The following is a 20691-nucleotide window of genomic DNA, read 5'->3' as shown; positions in this document are numbered from 1 at the left end:
GCAAGTAATTTCACTGCCTTCTTTTTCAATTGGCATGTTATAAAGGAAGCTTTCCTTAGATAGTGAAAACCTGGTGATGAAAGTGTCAAGATTATGTAGTATTTGAAAAAAAAAAAATCCCCCCCCTGCTCTGTCAAAACATGAGTTCTCCTGTTGGCACTAGCAAAATCATTCATATTTGTAAAGAAGGGGAATGTCTTTATTTTTAATCTCTTTTCTAGAGATGGTAACTCTTTTACTCGAAAGCTTAAGCCAGTCCCTTCCTCAGCAATGGAGGATGTGAATATGCAAGGTAAAAATGGGCATCTGTATAAAGTGGCATATACTTCCCAGAATCTTTTTCCTCAGGTTTCATACTTGATGAGTTGGGAACTTTGCATCAATGTTACTGTACTCACTCTCTAAGTCTTTCCTTCTCTTTTAAGTTAATCTGTTTATTGTTTGTGGTTTTGTTTGGTGTTTTGTTGTTGTTGTTGTTTTTCCCTCTTCTATTGAGTTTTGGAACAGATGGGAGCCCAAAGCGATTTTTAGGATTCTCTAGGTTACTTGTAAACATTTCTTGTTAATCTAAAAACATTTAGATTTGAGAGGGGAGAATATGGAATGGTAATGAGAAACTGCAGCAGGGAATAACCAGTGTACAGTTTTAGTCCACCTTCCCTGTCTCCAGTTCAGACTCTCTTACTTTGAAGTTGGATGCTTTACAATTTAAGGAGTCTTCAGAAAGCTATATTTGACATTCTTGGTGCTATGACAATAACTATATGGAAGACAGATAGTGATCCTCTCTTGTAAGTACTGCTTTGTTTTGTCTATGGGAAGTAAGTGTGCTCTGACTTGATCTGTTTAAGCTTTGATGAGAGATGTTTGCTGATTACAGCTCTTTCTGCTTTAACAACTTAAATAGTATGACAGAATTGGTTTGTTGTTTCTCCTGTCATTCTTTCTGGGGAAATATGGGTACATGGTAGCAAATAAGAAAATATTCACAACTATATGTAAAATGTCTGTTAACATACAATGAAAATATATTTCTGTACTCATAGAAACAATTTCACACTTGAAATTAACTCTTAATTCATAGATGTCTGAGATGCTGTTATTTTACTGCAGTATTCTTTTGTGCATTTTTACTGGTGCCCTAGTTTTCTGAAGCTCCAGAGTAGTCACGTGATTATATTCTTGGATTTTCATCCAATATTGTTGCTAAGGAAACATCATCTTTAATACTGTGTCCTTGTCTGCAGCTTGTCTATATTGATCAATGCCTCTTAATACTCAGCACAAACCAAGTAAAGATGTAAAATCTTAGTTTCTTTTATAATAAAGTAGTTTGTTATAGACTATTCTCCTTCAGCATCCCGTGCCAGCATACCTCACACAAATTGGAGGGTCATGTCCATGTCTCTGGTATCAACCCAAACAAACACAGTATGGACAGTTTTTTTATACTTTTTTCTATAGGTTTCTATTAATATTTAATATCATTAATTAACATAAGTATTGCACAGTGCATGGATCTGGTCAAAATGGTGGGAATGCTTACATGCTGCTCAAGGGGAGAAAGAGCCTTTTCTGTATGAAGTATAAAAGAGGAGCTTGAATGCACTAAATTGAAAAACATACCTCTTTTCAGTATATTTAAAAAATTGTAATACTGTATTTCAGCCTTCTTTGAATACCTATCTAGGCAAAGACCTGTCAGTTAGAGATACCGCTGGAAATCTCAGTTCTCTACAGGTCCAGCTATTTGGTTTTGTTGCAGTAGTGACAGGCAGATTTTTCAAATTTTCTACTTCTGAACTCTTCAGAGAAGTACCAAATTTAACAGCCAATTTCAAAATGAATTTGACTTAGCAGTTTGCTAGTGTAATTCCTGCTTTGTTTCATGGTCACATTTGTCTTTTGGACATTTTCCTTCATATCTGCATCTTCAAAGATGCTGCATTAGATCTAACATCTGTTCTTGAAAAGCCTGGGTCAGAAAGGCCAGAGACAAGCAAGAAGGCCTGAAGAACTTGTCTCGTTAGGAATATTTGTTTCCTTTTTTGGGCAAGCAGCGGTATCTCATTCATCAGCTTAGTCATCCTTCAAGGAAGAGGAAAGAAATCAGGCACAGGTTTACAGTCTAGCTGTGTGGGCTAGATGCAAGCACAGTTTCAGCAGTCTAACCTGAATAGGTCATCCCAGCTTTCATCACCAGGGCAGTAGAAGGAACATAAATTCTCTCCTCAGTGCAGAGCTTCTCATCCCACTAATCAACCTCCTTCTTTTCCCTAGGAGAAAAAATTCAAGAAAATCCGTGTGAGGGAGTTAGTGTACTTAAGTCCACGGAGCCCACACCAACAGATTTGGAAGCTGTCTTAAGAGCTGAGCCACACTCATGCTTTTCTGCCTGCCATCAGGGACAGATTGGGTGGAAAGTAAGCAACTACTTCAGATCCCATCCCAATAGTTGCACACCATAAACACCTCTGTAGAGGTGCCTGGGAGATCATAACTGTGGTATTCAGAGACAACTCAAACTCATTGTTTAATTGTTAACTGCATCGTGCCCATGAGTCAGCGTAGTCCCTGTGCAGCAAGTGTTTATGGTTATCCACTTCTGGGCACCCATTCCGGTTACATTTTTTCTTTCTGCACAAAGAAGCTATTTCCAATGCATTGCTTAGGACTGTTTTAGTAATAAAAGCTCTTGAATATGTGAGTTGTATTAATACTTTTACTCTGGAGGTTATACCAAGGTACTGTATTTTTGTATTAATTGTTCTGCCTCTTAAGCTTAATTACTCATAGTCCAGTGAAAGAACTGAAAAGGTTCTCCATAGTATTTAAAACTGGAGTCTAATCCTTGAGTTTTGATCAGGCCTCAAAATTTCAGACCTGGAATTCTGTATGGTGCTCTGTAGGTGTAATAATAGCCAAAATTTCAATATTAAGGGAAAGCATCATCTTAGCATTCATGGTTCTCTTGAAAATCATATATGTAAGTGTGGCAGTTCATTTTCTTAGTGTTGGTAATAGAAATAGCAGCATCTTGACTCTTTCTGTGGTTCCTTTTCTATATGTCCTGATAGCCAGTGAGATAAAATACTTGCAAGTAGTACATTAACCTGTCCTTCACTCCTTGGTCTGGAAGAAATGGTGAGGGAAGGTGTTTTCGGATAAGTATTTCTTCAGCCACTGTTAACAGCTCTGCTGCTTAGTTTCCCTGAAATCCCTGCATAGTGGCATTTTTAAAAAAAGCTTGCTGTTTTAAAATATTTAGTGTATATTTATTTTCTCCTGCTTTCAATTACTGTTTAGAAAGTTTTTAGCAGAGACAGAAGTGATAGGGGAAGGACATTGGTAATTCTACAGTGTTATCTGTTGTGATTAAAATACAGGCTTTGGATCTTAATTCGTGCTGCATTATCCCATATCAAGGCAGAATTTGAGCTCAGTTGTTCAATCGAGTTTTTTTATATCATGATGTAGAAAGAACTAATATTACATTACTGCTTTTATATATTTATTATTATTATTTGCCATTTATTAATTAGAGAGGAAACATTCTCTTTATTCATCTAATACACTTTGAGTGGAATTAGTTGGCACACTTGGGCTAGGACAATGTTTTCCTGGGCCTTGGTAGTGCCTTTACTGTTTGTCCCTTTCACCTCTGATGGGTTGCATTTGTTGCTTCTGGTCTTTAGTTAAAAACATGCTAAGTTTGGTTGCTAGAAAGTGTTTTATAAGGTGTGGCGTAGGGGTGCTTTCTGCATGCCTGTGAGTTCAGGATGGTGCCCGAGTGGTTTGTAAAGTTGGGGTGTTGGGGTGGTTTTCACTTGCCTGAAACTGCACAATGCACGAATAGCAGAGCTAAGTACGGGACTGAAGAGCTTGTGAATTAGTCATAAGGCTGCTGTGTTTTTACTTTTTCTCTTAGTTTCAGTCTCTAGGGGTTTTGTTTTGTTTTGTTTTTTTTTTTTTTCTTGCTTGTTCTTTTCACTTTCTTTCTCTTCTTGAATTTCTTTATTGTCCATGTGGTCTTATCTCTCCCTCTCTGTGGTGTCCTTGTAAAAATTACATCATTCTGAATGCAGCATTTTCTCCTTCTCCAGATGCTTTTCCTCTTTCCCCATGCATACACCATCTGCCTGTGTGTGCTCTGGGAGATGTGCAGGTGTTGGTCAGGATTAGGTGGCAGAACCGAAGTGAAATGTGATAAGTTTTGCCTGCCAGCTCCTTTCTGCATTGTTTTTTAATTATGAAATTGTTCTGTCAAATAAAGAAGGAAGGGAAGAACCAGAGGAGTAACTCTGTAATTGAAGAGAAGCAAAGTAGGGAAATGCTGATTGCTCAATCCCAGTGCCGAGGATAATGTGGAGTAGCAAAGAAGAGGAATTCCCATAGAAAAGTTGAAAGGTCCAGCGGCTTTTTACCTTTGAAACTTTGAATTTAAAGGTTCCTGTCAGAATTGTACATGTGGAGTTTCTCAAGCAATATCAACCAACTGAAATGTTGTGTTAAAAATACAAAAAAATATAAAAGTGCATTGTGTAGTGTAGTATGACTCCATGAAATACTAAGCAACTTCTAACATGGCTTTCTCTTGCTCTTTTTGTATATAGAAAATGTATACATCTTTTTATGGTTGTTTCCTGATTAGCTTTATCTTGGCTATTTCTTCTGTGTTTCTAGACTCCTGTTGTCTCCACCCTTTGAACTTCATTTTTCAAAATCTGTGTTCAGGTGGAATATCATCTTACCATTTCAAAGTTCTCAACCTTTCTCCTTTCCAAGTGATGCTGAGAAGATAAATACATTTAGTATATGTTATTAGTGGTTCTGTCCACCAGTATCTCAAGATCATTACTCTATGATTAGTTAGGGAAGGAAACTTTTTAGCCAAATTTAATAGCCAACTTTTGAAATGTTATCCTCCTGACTTATGTATGGTATTTTTCACATCATTTTGGACTGCTGTACCTAGTCTGTGTAGAATGTCATTAAATAGCTTGTTTTGGGTTTCTGTTAGTATAAATTCTTACTTTTATGTATTATGCAATACAAATATCCAGATCTGATGACCTCTCTTGCAGCTTGCTTGCAGAAGTGAAACAAAAAAACTATCTTGACAATAGCATGCTTTCTAGCTTGGTCCCAGATTTAACAAAAGAGTTGTGATCATCCACTGTGGACTTTGAAAGACTCTAAAATATGAGCTATAAGAGAATTCTCTGCAATGTTAGAAATGTGAAAAGTTAATAATTATTCAAAATCAACTATTCCCAATTGATCTATATCAAAATTAAGACTTTTAAGATAATCTTCATTGCACTTCAGTTTAGTCATCTGAAGTCTAGTCATGACATCTAGTCTAAACTAGTCATGCTTTGGCTTTCTGTATGATCAGCAGAGATAGCTTCAGAAGTCTATTCAGCCCTCTCATAAAAAGGATGTCAAATAGTATGTGGAATGAAGTATTTCTGGACATGCATATCTCTCTGCATTGATGATAGATGTGTAGATAGCTGAACACCAACTTCTGTTGTTCATCCTTTGTGGTTTTAAATGTCAAGAAACAGAAGGAAAAGGAAAGTAGATATTTTTTCAATGCATGAAAATCTGACCTGATTTAATAAATTCTGTATTTTGGAACAGAGGATTAATGACTGTTCTGCAATTACTTTAATTGGAGAAGTCTTGAAGGTTCAAATTCAAGAAAGGTGGTAGTGTGTACTGTATTAAGGGAATTTTACAGCTATTGTGGAATATATGATACAAAATGTGGAATATGTGATATAAAAAATACTAATATCTTCTATCAAAGGGAAATATTGTGAAATCATTCTAAAGGAAGAATACTAATGCAACCTACTAGGCAAAAGTAGAAGTTTCATGCAAAAATATTTTATATCTTTTTCTTTGACAGTCTTGCTTTGCATCCTGAACGTGTGTTGGTGGCAACAGGTCAAGTTGGAAAAGAACCATACATCTGCGTGTGGGACTCATACACTGTGCAAACTGTATCTGTTCTGAAAGATGTTCACACACATGGTATAGCTTGCTTGGCTTTTGATTCAGATGGTCAGGTATGTAATTAATATTATTTTTTCAAACACTTAAATAAATTGTTTATATGTCAAAAATACTGTTACGTAGCTTTTTCTTTTTTTAAGGAAGTGTACTGACTCAGGTTTTATCTGCTTATTCTCAAATTGAGGAATAAAAGTTGGCATTAGTAGTGACAGACAAATACTCACATTTGGTAAAAAAAAAACCCATAACTTCACAGAAGTTTGGCATGCATATGAGGTGGTAGGGAGATTCTTGTGGTCTGTGGGCCATAGTTCAGGGTTACACCAAATGGCTGAAGATAGTGGACCTCCCCTGTGCAGGGGCATGTCTTGTGCACAAAGTGATGGCAGACCCATTGTGTTACTCATCTTCAATTCTGAATGTCTTCAGGCAGTATCCCCTCCTCTGTCATGCATTATGCATGCGTTGGTGGCTCTCTACATTTTGATTGTGTGTTTAGAGTTGTATCCTGGATCTGATAGTCAAGAAAAAGATTTCATTGAATTATAATTTTAAATTGGTTCTCAGAGCTGCTGCTTATAAGGGAGATACTTTTTACCAGACTCTTGATCCTGTGAGTAAAGAGGCTTTCTTTGTTGAGGTATTAGAAATGGAAAATACACAGTAGGTAGCAGCTGTGAAGGTATTAGCCATGAAAGTCCTTTCTGTGATTGTGCTCTTCTGGTCATATGCAGCACTTGTTCCCCTCCCACTCAGCCTTGCAATGTGACATTCAGATTTAGCTATATTCTCAGTTCCTTTTGCTTGCTAAAAAGGTCAATACTGCTTTCTAAAGTGAGGATGTATTGCAGAGACCAGTTGTTGTCCTTAAGACAATATCAAATGGAGCTCTGTTGAACACAAATAGACGAAAGCCTAGCTGTAACTTGTTTCTGTTAAAACATGCTATAATTGTTATAGGGGGGCTTTTGAGTTTGTTGGAATGATCTACAGATTTTATCATTTAGGTTCCTCATTGTTCAGGGAGTCAACTTCTAGAGTCAGCTTCTTTCTAGAACGTCACTTCTGCTTGACAGTGATATCTTTTCTCTGTGTTGTTCTTGTCTGCGTAAACTCGTGTCACTTCCTCACTTGAACTGCCTTAATAATTTAAGGTCAAGACATGTCTGATTAGGTTTGAGGTCCCCTAATTCTTCTTTAGAATGCAGTTATGCATCCCCTGTGTGTACTGGAGAGATTTGAGTATAGATCTGTGATTTTTTTTCTAAGAGTACCCAGTACTAATTCTTATGTTTACAGAATTTAGGCTGTGTGCTTTTCTCAGTGTTCCCATATGATCACCTTTTTCATTGCATTTGTTAGAATTTTGAGGTCTCAAAAGAAAGCTGGATATAGGTTTTTCAAGATCTGCATCTCCAGAATTGTCTCTATATGGAAATATAGTAAAACACGAATCTAGTTCAGAAAGATCTGCAAAATATGTTTGTTTACATCTTGCCTATCCTTTTAAATCCAAATTTGTCAGACTACCTGACCAGGTTCCTTTAGATGGTTTAATGTTTCATCTTAAACATAGTTATTTGATATATTTGGCATTTTATGGGATTTTGATTTAATGGAGTGATACAGCAATATACTGAAATCATAACACAAGGAATGGAAATATACAGGTGAATCATAAGAAAGATGTGTGTCCTGTTACCGGTCTCTATGATCACTGTCACGATGCTGGGCATGTCCAGTCACGGGAGGAAGTATGTGATTGAAGTGAGGTCAAGCCCATTGCCCTCTTCAAAGCTTGTGTTATTGTTCAGTTTTTATACTTCACATTGGGCTGTGCCACACACACCCTCTCCTCCCCACCCCAGCTGGTCTGACTAGCTCAGGAAAACTATTTATTCTTTATTTATTATCCTTTATTAATTGTCTTGGGGAACCTGGTGATTCACTGGTGCAGCAGTGTTACCTAAACCTAAGGTTACCCTCCAGTCTCCCTGGTGTTGAGAGAAGTTTGGCTTACTTTATGGTATGTTCTTCCCTGAGCTTGCTGGGTTTTTTGCTCTTCTCTGAGCTCTACTTCACTGTGGGGGTGTGCTGGTTGATAACAAGATTTTCTAGTTCTTAGGAGAACTGAGAACATAATTTAGTCTCCCTTTTTGAGAAGTCAGTGTATCGGTTTATGCCTGGAAAGGCATCATACAAATTTTTTGTGATTGGTATGCAGTAATTGTAAAACTAGCTTGCATTTACGCCTCTCATTCTGCAGTAGGACTGGAATTGAACTGCTTGGAAGTTTAGCTGGAATTAAAACTGATGTTTCTTCCGAGAATGTTTTCAAAGATGGAGTAGAAAGGTTGGACTTTTCAGTATCTGAAAAACTGAAGTTGGCATTAATAAATAGGGAGCATAGATAGCAATTGTATTTAACTTGTTTCTTCTCGAAATCTTGGAGCTTTTCAGACAGTAAAGAAATTGTTACTGGGAATAAGTTTCTGTCTTTGGGAAAAAATTTACTTAAGTCTGGGGTTTACTTCTGCTTTTACAAACTCATTTTGATAATCTGCACAGAATTTGAAACTAAATTCGTCTTTAATGTGTGTAAGTATTAACTGCTGAACAGTGAAAAAAGTTGGTCCTAAAGATTTGCAAAGTTTTATCAAAATTAAGATGTCACAATTCATGTATAAATGAAACAAAAAGACTTAATTTTCTTTAAAAAGAAAACTCAAAATCACTTAGTTTCTTTTTATCTGATCTTCAGTACTGCTAGTCTTTCTGTAGAGAATTTCTGTAGGAAAAATAACATTTTGACCGATTAACATGTATTAAAAGTGGTCTGTTGACTAATATGATCAATAATTTGTTTCAAGAAATCCATACAAAATATCTTCACAGTTGAAGACAAGACAGGCTGCAGAGCATAGGAAGTTCTCAAACTTTTATTTTTCTGTATTTTCTTGGAACAATCTTTTCATCCTTCCTGGTTTTACAGTTTAACTGGTTTCAGACTCTTTTTGACTATAAAGACTTTATGAAATTTCTATGTTCAGGGTCTTGTTGAATTCTGGTTTGAGAAAGGATTCAGAAAGGAATAGTTACTCATACGTGTTTTGAAGAATCAAACAAAAGACTCTTAAAGCTTCTAACTGTTTTTAATCTTTTGTTTGTTTCCAAAAAGATTGAAGAACTCATGAAATATATACTGAAATTCTGAAAGTTATATGTAATTAAAGGTAAACACATGTAGTTTTATTAACTTCAGTGAGATTATTCTTTTTTACAAATGTCTCCTGACTGCTGCTTGCCATGTGTGCTATATATAATTATATATATTAAATGTTGTAAATCAGAAATATGTTGTTATCTGAAAAGATCTTGCTTCTTTATGATCATGATGTCGTAACTGAAGGGGTGCATCAATGGAAGCTTTGGCATAAAATGTGTCTTTAATTTTCATCTATATCAAAATGTAGCTATTGCTTCTAACTCAAATATGTTATAAATTTGTTATCATTCAAAATTATCACTGTAGCTTTAATATATTGAGTTATTTTTATTTATTTAATTTGGACATTTTTAGCGTTTGGTCTCAGTTGGCTTGGATTCGAAAAACACAGTTTGTGTATGGGATTGGAGGAAAGGAAAATTGTTATCAATGGCTCCTGGTCATACAGACAGAGTAAGTATAACTAAAGAATTTGAGTGTCAAGGTAGTTTTAGTTTGTTAAACTGTGTTTGTGTATACATACTAGAGCTATGTTGGAATAAAAAATATTTTGTTTTAGAAATTGAATTTGCATAAAGTTTAGATATGTATTAAGATATATGCAGATATTTAAATATATATGTTTATTTATAAAGTAAAATGTGTAACTCACTGTTTATTTGTGTATGGTTTGTGGAGACTGTAAATATGCAGGGGAAATGCAAAAGTAATGCACTTCCTAGACCCTAATCCACATATGGGAAATCAAAATGCAAATAGTCGCTTAAATTTTTCTAGTTTGTAAATGAACCTTAATGTTGTTTTATCATGTGTTATAATTACTGTAGGGGAAAACAAAACAAAACAAAACAAACAAAAAAAACAAACCAAAACCTAATGTGACCTATACATTGCAATTTCAGTATTGAATGAAGGGATAAAAAAGTCATTCTTATAGTTCCATTTAAAGCATTTCAGACTGTCTGTTACTTTGCTACAAGTTTTTACTGTTTTAACTGTCCCCTGCTGTACTGCTGTAAGGGCCATCTCTTTGCTGACATCTCTTTTTTTTTTTTATGCAGATATTTGATATTTCTTGGGATCTGTACCAGCCAAACAAGCTCGTCAGCTGTGGCGTAAAACACATCAAGGTAATGAAATAAATGTTAATTCATAAAATACTGAAGCTGCAGTAGTTAATACTCTATAAAATATATAAAAATAGGATCTAAAAGGAAGATATAGTATGAAAGAGCCTCTGTAAGAATAATATTTCTTCTTAGGAACTGCAATCATGAATCACACCTGACTACACTAGACATTTTTACAAGATACGTATAGTGGGTGACAGACCATCTCTGCTAAAAAGAGTTCATGCCCTGACAGAAGGAATGCAGAAGGAATGAAACGGTTGTCAGTAGCTTTGTATGTAGCAATAGTAATATAATTTAAAATTAGGTTGTCTAAAACATGCTGTTTGAAATTCCAAGTGGCATAAGACAGGATGCACATGTTTAAAGTCAGTCCAGGTACTCTTCTGATTCTTGAACAATTAATGAATTGTTACACTGCAGAGGTGAAATGAGTTTAAAACCCATATTTTACAGTTTGAGAGAGTATGGGAATACAGTGGAAAGAGAAAGAAAAAGGCTTGATTTTTCTTTTAATTATTTTCTTTTCCCTGCTGTTATTCCTACCTGTGTCATTTTGAGCACTGTGTACCTGTTGCAGGATCCATAATTTAGACAGTTCATGTCTTTTTCAGGCAGAGTGTTTAATCTTTTGACGAAACTTTTCATGTTTGTTTGATCCATGTACCAACTGCTGTGCAGAAACAGCTTCTTTTTCATGTTTGACTCTCTCAGCAGGATTATCAATGCTTGACTGCCATCAGATACGTTTCCTTCAGTCACTGTCTTCTCCCATGCACTGTCTTCTGTGTTACCTCATAACAGCAGTAGATGGCAGCTTGAAAGTTCTGTATTGCTCTTATGTGTAGGTTCCTGTGGTGGTAAAAATGTGTTACACTTTATACAATGAACTTTTAGATCAATATGTATTAATGGCTTACTGGAAAAAGCATTCAATGTGTTGGCTATGTTGCATGTGTCTTTGATTTAACATAGTGTTTAGCATGTCATTTACAGATTTCCACGAGCTTGATTAATAATGGTCTTTTTTACTATTTCAAGATTTAAAAGGACCATTATAGCAATAGTGAGCTAATATTTGCCAGCAGGGATTTAGTATAGTTAAGGCGGCTTTATGATGTCAAAACTTGCCTATTTAGATAAGCAGAAGTTTATTTGAGTGGCTTTTAAGGCTCTACAAAGCCTTTTTAAATAACAGTAGAATTTTAAAAATAATTGGTGTTTCCTTTGAGAAAACATTAACTGAAAATCTGAATCCTAGAGATTTATAGGCATCTGGATCAGGCAAGAGATTTTTGTTGATCTGTATTTTTTCTTAAACCATTCCTGCTTCTTGTTCTTTCAGATATCAGTAACTACTTTCATGTTTGTAGTACTATCATATGTTTTCCTCACATGATATTATATGTAAAATGTAATACTACTCAATCAAGTTATGTAGGTAATTTCAAGTGAACTGAAATTGAGGAATTACTTTTCTTAGATATGTTATTTACTTCCATATTGGAGCTAGGTGTTTGATTTATGCAGTGACTGTGCAGCTACTTGTCAAGCAACAACATAGTCTGACCTGTGTGATTTTGTTGAAGAAATACTAGTTAAGATTAGGGATTTGTCTAATCAGGATACGGTTATTTCTTAATTACAGTATCTCTGGTACAAAAATCTGCATTGTAACGGCTTACTCTATTCTGTATTAATTGAAGTACTGCTCAGAATTTTGTATAGATTATTGGTAACGGAGAGATTTGCTGTGAAATACAGTTTCATAAACATGTATACAGGGAACATGCTGAATCAATAGAAGAGTAACCTGTCAGCAGTGATGAAATAAACGTTTTCATGTGTTGTATTGGATTACTTCAGCAGCTTGTTGATTTTCCAGTACACATTTATGTGTTTGGACAGGAGGGTTTGAAGGGAGTATGCAAGTGTTGCTTGTTTGCAGAGATCTCAGAAACTAGAGTATAGCTGGAGATTTGGTTGGCAAGTATCATGCTCTGACAAGAGACTTTGCATGTCTTTAGTTTAGGAGTCATTAGTACCTGTTGGATCACCTAGAAGGAAGTTCACTCTCCTGTGATTGCTGTAACCACATGCTAATGTTTTATTAGAAAGTTCTCAAAAATGTCTGCCTTAGATGGCTGCTTTGCATGATCAGTGGTTCTGATTAGAGGTGATAAATCTATAATAAAACCAGCTGCTTTCAAATAGAGCAAATTACAACCTTATCAGAAATCTACATGCTTAGATTGTGTCTCTAAATGCCTACAGTAACATAAAGTACAAATGCATCATTTGCAAAATGGAAGTTTTATATCAAAGAAAGATCAGATAATTCTATTATGGGAAGCTTTTCAAAAATGACTGAAAATTTAAGTGACTCACAAATTATAATTTGAAAGAATTTCAGTTAGATTTAATACTGATATCCCAAAACTCCTTCCCAACTAATCTGCTATGCTGATTTTATGGAAAGATAAAATTGTTTAATAACATAAAAAGTTGCTGACTGACTGGAGCACTAAAGCAGGGAGAAGGATATGAATGGTGATGTCTTGTTGGAGTAAGGTACTTCTCTTTCAGATGTACATATTAAATTATAGGTTATTAGCTAAGTACTCATCTTTTCTAAATGGCTTTCTCTTGCAGTTCTGGAGCTTGTGTGGCAATTCATTGACACCAAAGCGTGGTGTTTTTGGCAAAACTGGTGATCTCCAAACTATATTGTGCCTAGCCTGTGCAAGGGACGAAGTGACATATTCTGGTGCTCTGAATGGAGATATATATGTATGGAAAGGAATCAACCTTGTACGGACAATACAGGGAGCACATGCTGTAAGTATATCTCTTTAAATTAATATAAAATGTTAAATAGATTTCTGGAGAGCTGGAAAGGGCTTTGCAAGATCACCAGGTCTGTGTTCCTAAACAATTTCAATGATAGAGACTCAGTATGTCTAATTTGAGTTGTTTTTTGGTTTGTGGGTTGTTTCCCCCCCCCTTTTCTCTCTGTTGCTTAAGATAGCTGTTATGGTAGAAAGTGGATGCTAGATTGAGAAATACATTTAGGTGTCTATTTATTTACTGTCTCCCATTACTACCGATGGGGGGACTTAGCAATCAATAGAGCCTGGAATACATTTCAGTTTACCCTTAAGCAGACATGTATTACTCTGTCCAATTACCTGTGTATTCTTATATATAGTCACATTTTACATACTGGAGGTGAGTATATAGCTGCCTCCCCCAAAGAATATGGATCTCTTTTGTCTGACTTTTTTGTGGATGTCTGATTAATCCAAAAGCGTATCAGAAAGCCTGGACTCCTGTATTTAGGCAATTGGTGTTGAAAAAAAGAAACAGGTCCCCAGAGAGTCTGTGGAGTCTACATCCACATGTCTGTCCATTTGTGGATACTCACAACTCAGCTAGACACAGCCCTGAGCAACTTGCTGTTATCTGACCCTGCTTTGAGCTGGGGTTTGGACTAGAAACTCTCCAGAGTTTCCCCCCAACATCAGCTATTCTGGCATTTTGAGAATTGAGGCCTGCTGGCTGGTTGTCTGATTGCTCTCTAGAGTCCATTGCTTCTGTGAACTGTAGGCCCAAACTCTTAGCTCACCTGTAGACACATATGTTTTGACATTTTTAACTTGACTCAACCACTCTTCCTTGTCCTATGTTGCTGCCTTTTACTATATTCGTTCAGCTTTTTAGAACAGTGTGCAACTTTGAAAAGTGAAGTCATATCAATGAAACCTTAATAAAATTTTTCAAAAGTGCTTGGTAAGATTTGCTTATAGTCAAACTGTTTAATGTGATTATGAAGTGATTATATTTGTGCTACATAAGTTTTCATTATATTTTTCATATTCTTTCAAAGCATATGGTTTTGTGAATAAAGTAGGCAGCAAAAAAACACATAGTAGTTTGCAATCTAATTTCTGCATGCCAGACTATGAGAGTCCTCATTTCCTCTCATGGTAGTAAGTCAGATATGGTAATATAATGTAAGATTCAACTTCTGAATTGTCCAAGTATCACTGTAAAAACAAAGCCAATCAATTTCTGGTTGCTTTAACCTACAAGCCATGAGACTGCTAAGGTAACTTTATGAAGCTGTATTATTTGGTGGTGGAAAGCTGCTTTTCATTTCGGAAAGCATTGTACTTTCTAGATAATATCTGAAGTTCCCTTATTAATAATTTAAAATACTGTGAAAATACAAGCATATCAGTTCTTGTATTACACCTTTGAAATGTTAAGCAAAAATCAACAACAGTTAATTATTCATTCTTATAAGAATGTGTTTGTTTTAACTGTCAGTATTGAACTGGATGGGATGAGATATGTAACTGAAGTATTAAAATCACTCTGGGTAGAATGGATGGGACAAAAGGCGATGAATAATATGTTTGTGGGAGAGGTTGCAGTCCGTCTGTAGTAAGGAGACTCTTGGTTTACTCATGATTTAGAAATATACATTCAGGACAGTTGTTGAATTAACTAACAATTTAAAAGTGATTGGACTGCTTATCCAGACAGCTGTATAATGACAGTGTATCCGATTATGAACAAAAATAAAGTTATGAAGAACATAAGTGGGGGAAACATAGTCTAGACTATATTTTGCATTTGAGATTTTATATACATATAAGTGTATGTATATTTAAAAAATAATATATATATACACACACGTGCGCACATACCCTCCTGTATGCATCTATAGAAATGTTAAATGCATTCAAGAAGGCCCAGATTACAGGCCACAAAGTATGAGGGGATATTTTAACCTTCAGATGTTCTGTGATTCTTATTCTGTACCTTCAGATTTGGTTTTAGTGTTCATATTTAGTGTTCAATAGTGTTCTGTTCTATATTTTCCTAAGGTGGTATGGTCATTTACTTTCTGATGTTCAAGTTAGTGAAATGAAATTTTAGAAATGCTTATATTGCGTATGCAGGCCTGGATTCCCAGAGGAAGGAGTGCACTTTTTCTCCTATCCAAAACTGATCAGGAAGATACCCTCCCATCCTGTTCGGTGCTGCAGGAGACACCTGTCCTGTATATTCACATATTTGATACTTGGAGTATTTAGAATTGCAACAGTTTATTTCTCAGAATAATGCAGTGCTTTTCAGCCGTTTCAGTGTAAAATGACCCAACTGATAAACACAGGATGATCAGAGCTTGTTGCTCCATTCCCTTATGTGCTGTGTCAGTTCTCTGTTGACCACAAGATCAAATTTGAAGTTCTCTGCTCCTTATCTTCAGTAGCATCAGTGGATGGAGCTCAGGTGACCTTGGAGTAGGTCTCATCTAGCCTTCTATTTTTGTCTCTGTCCTTTAGGCTCAATGGAATTGTACTTTGCAGTACTGAAAATTAAGTAGGGGCACTAGTCCATGGCTTTGGAATTCATTTTCACAAGAGATTAGAATCGCTACAAATCTCACCAATTTCAGCGGAAAAAAAAAAAACAGTAAAATCTCTTCTGGAAGCTTACTTTCCAACGAAATGAAACCTTGTTTTTCAATGAAATATTACCTTATATGTTAAAGTATTGTCAGACTATTGTAAGCACAAAATACAGCACCTTGGAATAAGAATGCCTCTTCAGACACACTAAACTATTAATTACCATCATATTTTGTACTTAATTTTATAAATCATGTCCTTCTTACACATTTTTTTAAAAAGAAAATGCAAGTTTAAATGGTAACATTTGTGATGGGTGTATGTTGTTATAAGCACAGTGTGTACATAATAGGGAATTGACACAAATTTTGTTCAGTGTGCTAGTGTTGGAATTGTCATCCCTACATGTCTGTTTATCATCCCACATCGTTACTCCTCAACAGGCTTGAATTAAACTGAAAATTTATTCAAAGAAAACATGTCTCATTATTTGCATAAAATACCATATATTCGTTTCTTGCAGCATAAACAGTAGGTATCTGAGATGCAGGAAAACATTTTCTAAAGCATGTTTATGATGTGGGGATATAGTCCATCTAGCTGGCAGTGGTCTTCCTTAATATGGAAAATGGGTTCTTTTCAAAGGTTGGCTGTTTTTGTTACAGTTACTCTAGCTGAAAAGGCATTTTTTTATTTTAAGAGTAATTCAATGTGAAAAATAAACCATGCTGTCCCAGTATAAGCAATCAAGGAAACAGACAGTGACTTTAACACTAGCAAGCAAAATAAGAATTCACAGCTAAGGCAGATTATCTGTCTTCTGTCACAGAAATACTAAGAACTGTAGACAGAGGAAAGAAGAGTTTCTGGCTGATTCCTGTCTGAGTTTGAGTAGAAATAAAAAGTTGAAAGCAAATAGGTTGTAATGACTGTAGAATTAGTTAGAAGGGGACTGGAGAGTTCACTTAATGTAGAAGTAGGAATGAAAAGTAGGAAAATACAGAAACAAGCAATGGTTAAGAATAAAGGCACAGAGTTCATATGCAGGGAACAATGGATAGCAATGGGAAGCTCAGATTCTAGTTTTGCTGTTCTCTCCCAAATAATAATATTAATAATGAAAGCTTTAAAAGAGAGAAAGAAAACAGAGCAACACGAAAGCATATGTAAGTTCACTGGCACTGGTAGTACTTCAGGAGGTTATTTGTAGTCAGTTCATCTGATTCTGGAAAGTTTATATATAGAAGAAGCTGTAGTCTGTTCTTTGCACTGGTACAAAAATAAGACATCTAATAAAAGATTTTTATTTTTTTAGTTAAATATTTTATCATCTTATGTGTTCTAAATTCAAGGACTATTAAGATGGTCTGTGACTATTAAGATATACAAAATGTTACTCAGGTATTAAAACAAAATAGTATGCTTATTTAAAAACACAATACATTTTAAAGATTCTTGTGTGCTATGCTTTGCCTTGCATAGTAAACGTACATAAGATGCTTTTTTCACCATCTGAATAATTTATTTTGAGATAGTCTTTCAGAAGTACACATTAAAGTTGTGTGGATTGATGTCAGAAACTGAGGTTAAATAACAGGCTTGAGGTTAAATAACAGGCACTCTGTTAAAACTATTGCACACCTATGTAAGTTGACTGACTACTAATTAAATATAGATGGAAACAATATAATGAACTTAAATGAATGGTTTTAAGCTGGTATCATGTACCAGCACATCAAGTCATGCAGTATTTTTCTATTACTGCTTAGACTAGTCACGGATTTGAAAGGTAACCATCCACTTATTTTGGTCAATTAGAGGTGTATAGGCAACTATTTTAATTTTTTTATAGCAATATGCCCATTTTTAAACTGTTTTACAGTTGATGTGTTAGATAGGAAGATTAAAGTTCACAGTAGTGGCTTTCTACTGTAAACTTACTGACACCAACCTTAAATGTTTCCAATACATTTCCTTGTTATGTGGTATATATTAGGAGAGACCATATCTTAGAATAAGTGCCCAATATATGTGTTGCTTTAAATGTTAGCATCTATGTCCTGAAGTATATCTGTGAGGAAAATGAAGACACTGGAGTTCTTACTGAACTGGTATAATGTCTCTGTTCTCCATATTGCTCAGTAGTAGACAGTTGCTTCTGAAGTTTCCATATGATCTTTCAAGCTTGGTCCTAATTATAGCTAACTGCAGTCATGTGTTTTAGGAATTGCATAGTCATAGTTAGTGTGGTGGATTTCATATAAATGACTGCATTTAGATAAATTAGCACTTGATATTGGTCCATTGGATGCAAGATAAGTCCAGCACCTATAGAAAACCTGACTACCTCACTACTGGAAGCTTCTTGGATACAAGCAGTGGCAAAATATTTATGCAGTAGAGACCATCTTTGTTAAATTCGTCTTGTACTTCTCCTGCTTTGAAGTATCATTTCTGGTAGACCCAGGCATTTATTTCTTTGTTTGCTCTCATTCAACTTTTTTTTTTTTTAATTTGAGGGAACATGGATGTGATAACAGCTGGTTATATTAGAAAAACAGGAAATATTCTGGATTCTGAGAAAATTGTTGATCGATTTGAGATGTTATTGCCAGAATTTTCCCATTCATTAGCAAGTGTAATGAAAAATTTGTAACAGAAGAATGCAGTCTGTATGTCAAACTTTGTGACTTTTAAGATGGACAACTTTGACCTACATCTTTTATTTTGATTTGGGAGCACAGTCAGTCTTTGTTGATCACATTATTCAGTTGGATCAAAGTCAGTGCAATTGTTTGCCTCTCATTACTGCTAGAAGATTATTGACCATCAAGAATCAAATTATGTTGATGACAATTTCAGGCTGAAGGATTAAGAGGAGCATGAAGACTCCAAAATTGATTTGCATTAACAATCTTGGCAGTTTCTAAAAGGAAAGATTTAGTGGGAGAATTATGACTGGCCAAGCTACCAGAGTAAAGGATCTGTCTTTTCCTCATTAAGTGTGAGCCTAACAATTAAATGAAGAGTAGCTAAACTCAGCTTCTTCCATTAGGTACTTACAGTCTCCGTTAATAAGGGACCTTTTTTTGAGTTTTCATCTAATTCTTCTATTCCAGTGGCACATAGACTGAAACAAGAATGTCCTATTGCATTTCAAGGGATTGAGCAAGCACATCTGCCAAATCTCCTTGACAACCAGTATGTCCTTTTCAAGATAAGGATATTCTGTGAAATGGAAAACAGATTAATCCTGGATCCACTTGATCTTATCTTCGGAACATTCAGCCAGCTTCCCACATCACCAAATGCCTGATTCTTTTTTTAATACTGACTGATTAAATCATGGATTTCGGAAGGAGTTAATTAGAGGACAGAGAATAATTCTGTTATTAAGGTTGCATTCTAAACAGAGCTTTAAAAGATTTAAATATAGCAGAACTTGGGCAGAATTCAGAATATGGTACAAAATGAGCCAAAATTCCTCTAGCCTTTTATTTACTCAATGAGCTAAAAGGTTAATGCACTAAAACAGACAGACACACAGAAACAAATACAGTTTGGGTTGTATTTTCAAAAATCTCTAGGCTCCTGAAGAAACAGAAAGAAGATTTCCAGGATGCTAGAGATAATGGGAGTTAGCCTTCAAATCTGCTTATGACTTAAAAATTCCACTATATTTCTGTTTAGGCATGTACCTCTCTCTTAAAAGTCTATCTCCTGAGGATGGATGGATGGATGTGGCGCATCAAAAAATTTGAGTTCTGTCATCATAGTCTTTCAGTTTTGATTGTCATTTGACATTTTAGTAAAAATACACTTTTTTGTGAAAGCTGAGAGATTTCTTTTTTTCTCAACTTGAATGATATCCTTGTTACCTGATGCTAGAGAAGCGAACACAGTCCATATTTCATTATGATCAGTCTATTATGATATTTTCCTTAGTTATAATTTAAGAAGAAACAGCTTAGTATGAGAAGGTAGTCATGGGAATTCTCATAAGCCACAACACTGGATACTAATTTGTTCTGTAAGTGTACAGCTTTATTTTCCCCCAGAAGCCAATCTCTCCTTTACAAATTGCTTTCACTTTTGGGGTTAATGTGCTTCATTACTGTAAAATTCAGACCCACAACCAAAGAAACTATTGGAACTTCACAAAACTGAAATTTCAGAACAATATTATAGAAGATATATGTATGTTACTGGCTCTTCTACCTTCTTTTGGGCAAGAGTTAGAGAGGCAGACTTTCCGTTCCATCATTTTTAATGCTCCCCTGTTTTCTTTTGTTGTAGCTGAATATTAAATATTTTCAATAAAAATTGAACATTTTTTTTTAATTTCTCATGGGCTTATTAGCTAAAGTTGCCCTTTCAGTAGCTTTGCTTACTGAAATGCATCAGCTGCTTCTGAAAATAAGACTAGTGCGTTGTGTATGTACTTTAAAAAAAAAGTGTGCACAGTATTAAGTTTATGTGTCATGTTTACATCAAATGTAGTGGCTATGTGGATACAGTATCTTTATTTTAACAATGGATATGCCATTCTTGCCTCTTCATTATCCTGAATAAAACATGTATTGAGTAAGTTAAAATGTGTTAAGTTCTGTTTCCCGATGTCCACCATTAAAATAAGAGCTTATATTATGTATTTTTAAATGGTGTAAAGTGGCCGCTCTTTTTCTTATATTTTGCTTCTAAACTTAAATTTTAAATCAATCTTCCTTGGCTTAAAATGTAAAAAAATCCCAGATGCTTTTTGCCTGGTTGCATAGAAGCTTAGCAATAGCAACAAATCCCTGAACTGAGCCGAATGGAGATCAGTGGAAATCACCCTGCTGACATTTGTGAGAGTTGGACCAGGCCCTAAGGCAAGAAGGTAGGAAACTAA

The 20691-nt window shown here is 35.3% G+C and overlaps 1 protein-coding gene across 11 annotated transcripts in view; it reads left to right on the top strand.

Moving 5' to 3' along the window:
* The window catches only part of EML5 (EMAP like 5), a 111050-nt gene that overhangs the window by 14664 nt on the left and 75695 nt on the right, over positions 1–20691 (top strand). For all 11 annotated transcript variants that reach the window (XR_006165151.1, XR_006165152.1, XM_042791008.1 and 8 more), the window contains exons 2-5: positions 5918–6077; positions 9605–9703; positions 10312–10380; positions 13033–13218. Coding sequence is in view for 9 of the 11 variants with exons in the window: in XM_042791008.1 (XP_042646942.1) it covers positions 5918–6077; positions 9605–9703; positions 10312–10380; positions 13033–13218 (514 nt within the window). In the remaining 2 variants the exon portion in view is untranslated. The remainder of the gene's footprint in view (positions 1–5917; positions 6078–9604; positions 9704–10311; positions 10381–13032; positions 13219–20691) is intronic.

This window comes from Tyto alba, unplaced genomic scaffold (genome assembly GCF_018691265.1).
Source record: "Tyto alba isolate M040663 unplaced genomic scaffold, T.alba_DEE_v4.0 Super-Scaffold_18, whole genome shotgun sequence".
Classification (NCBI taxonomy): Eukaryota; Metazoa; Chordata; class Aves; order Strigiformes; family Tytonidae; genus Tyto; species Tyto alba.
Note: the sequence above shows the minus strand (reverse complement) of the source record. Positions and strands in the feature narration are given on the sequence as shown.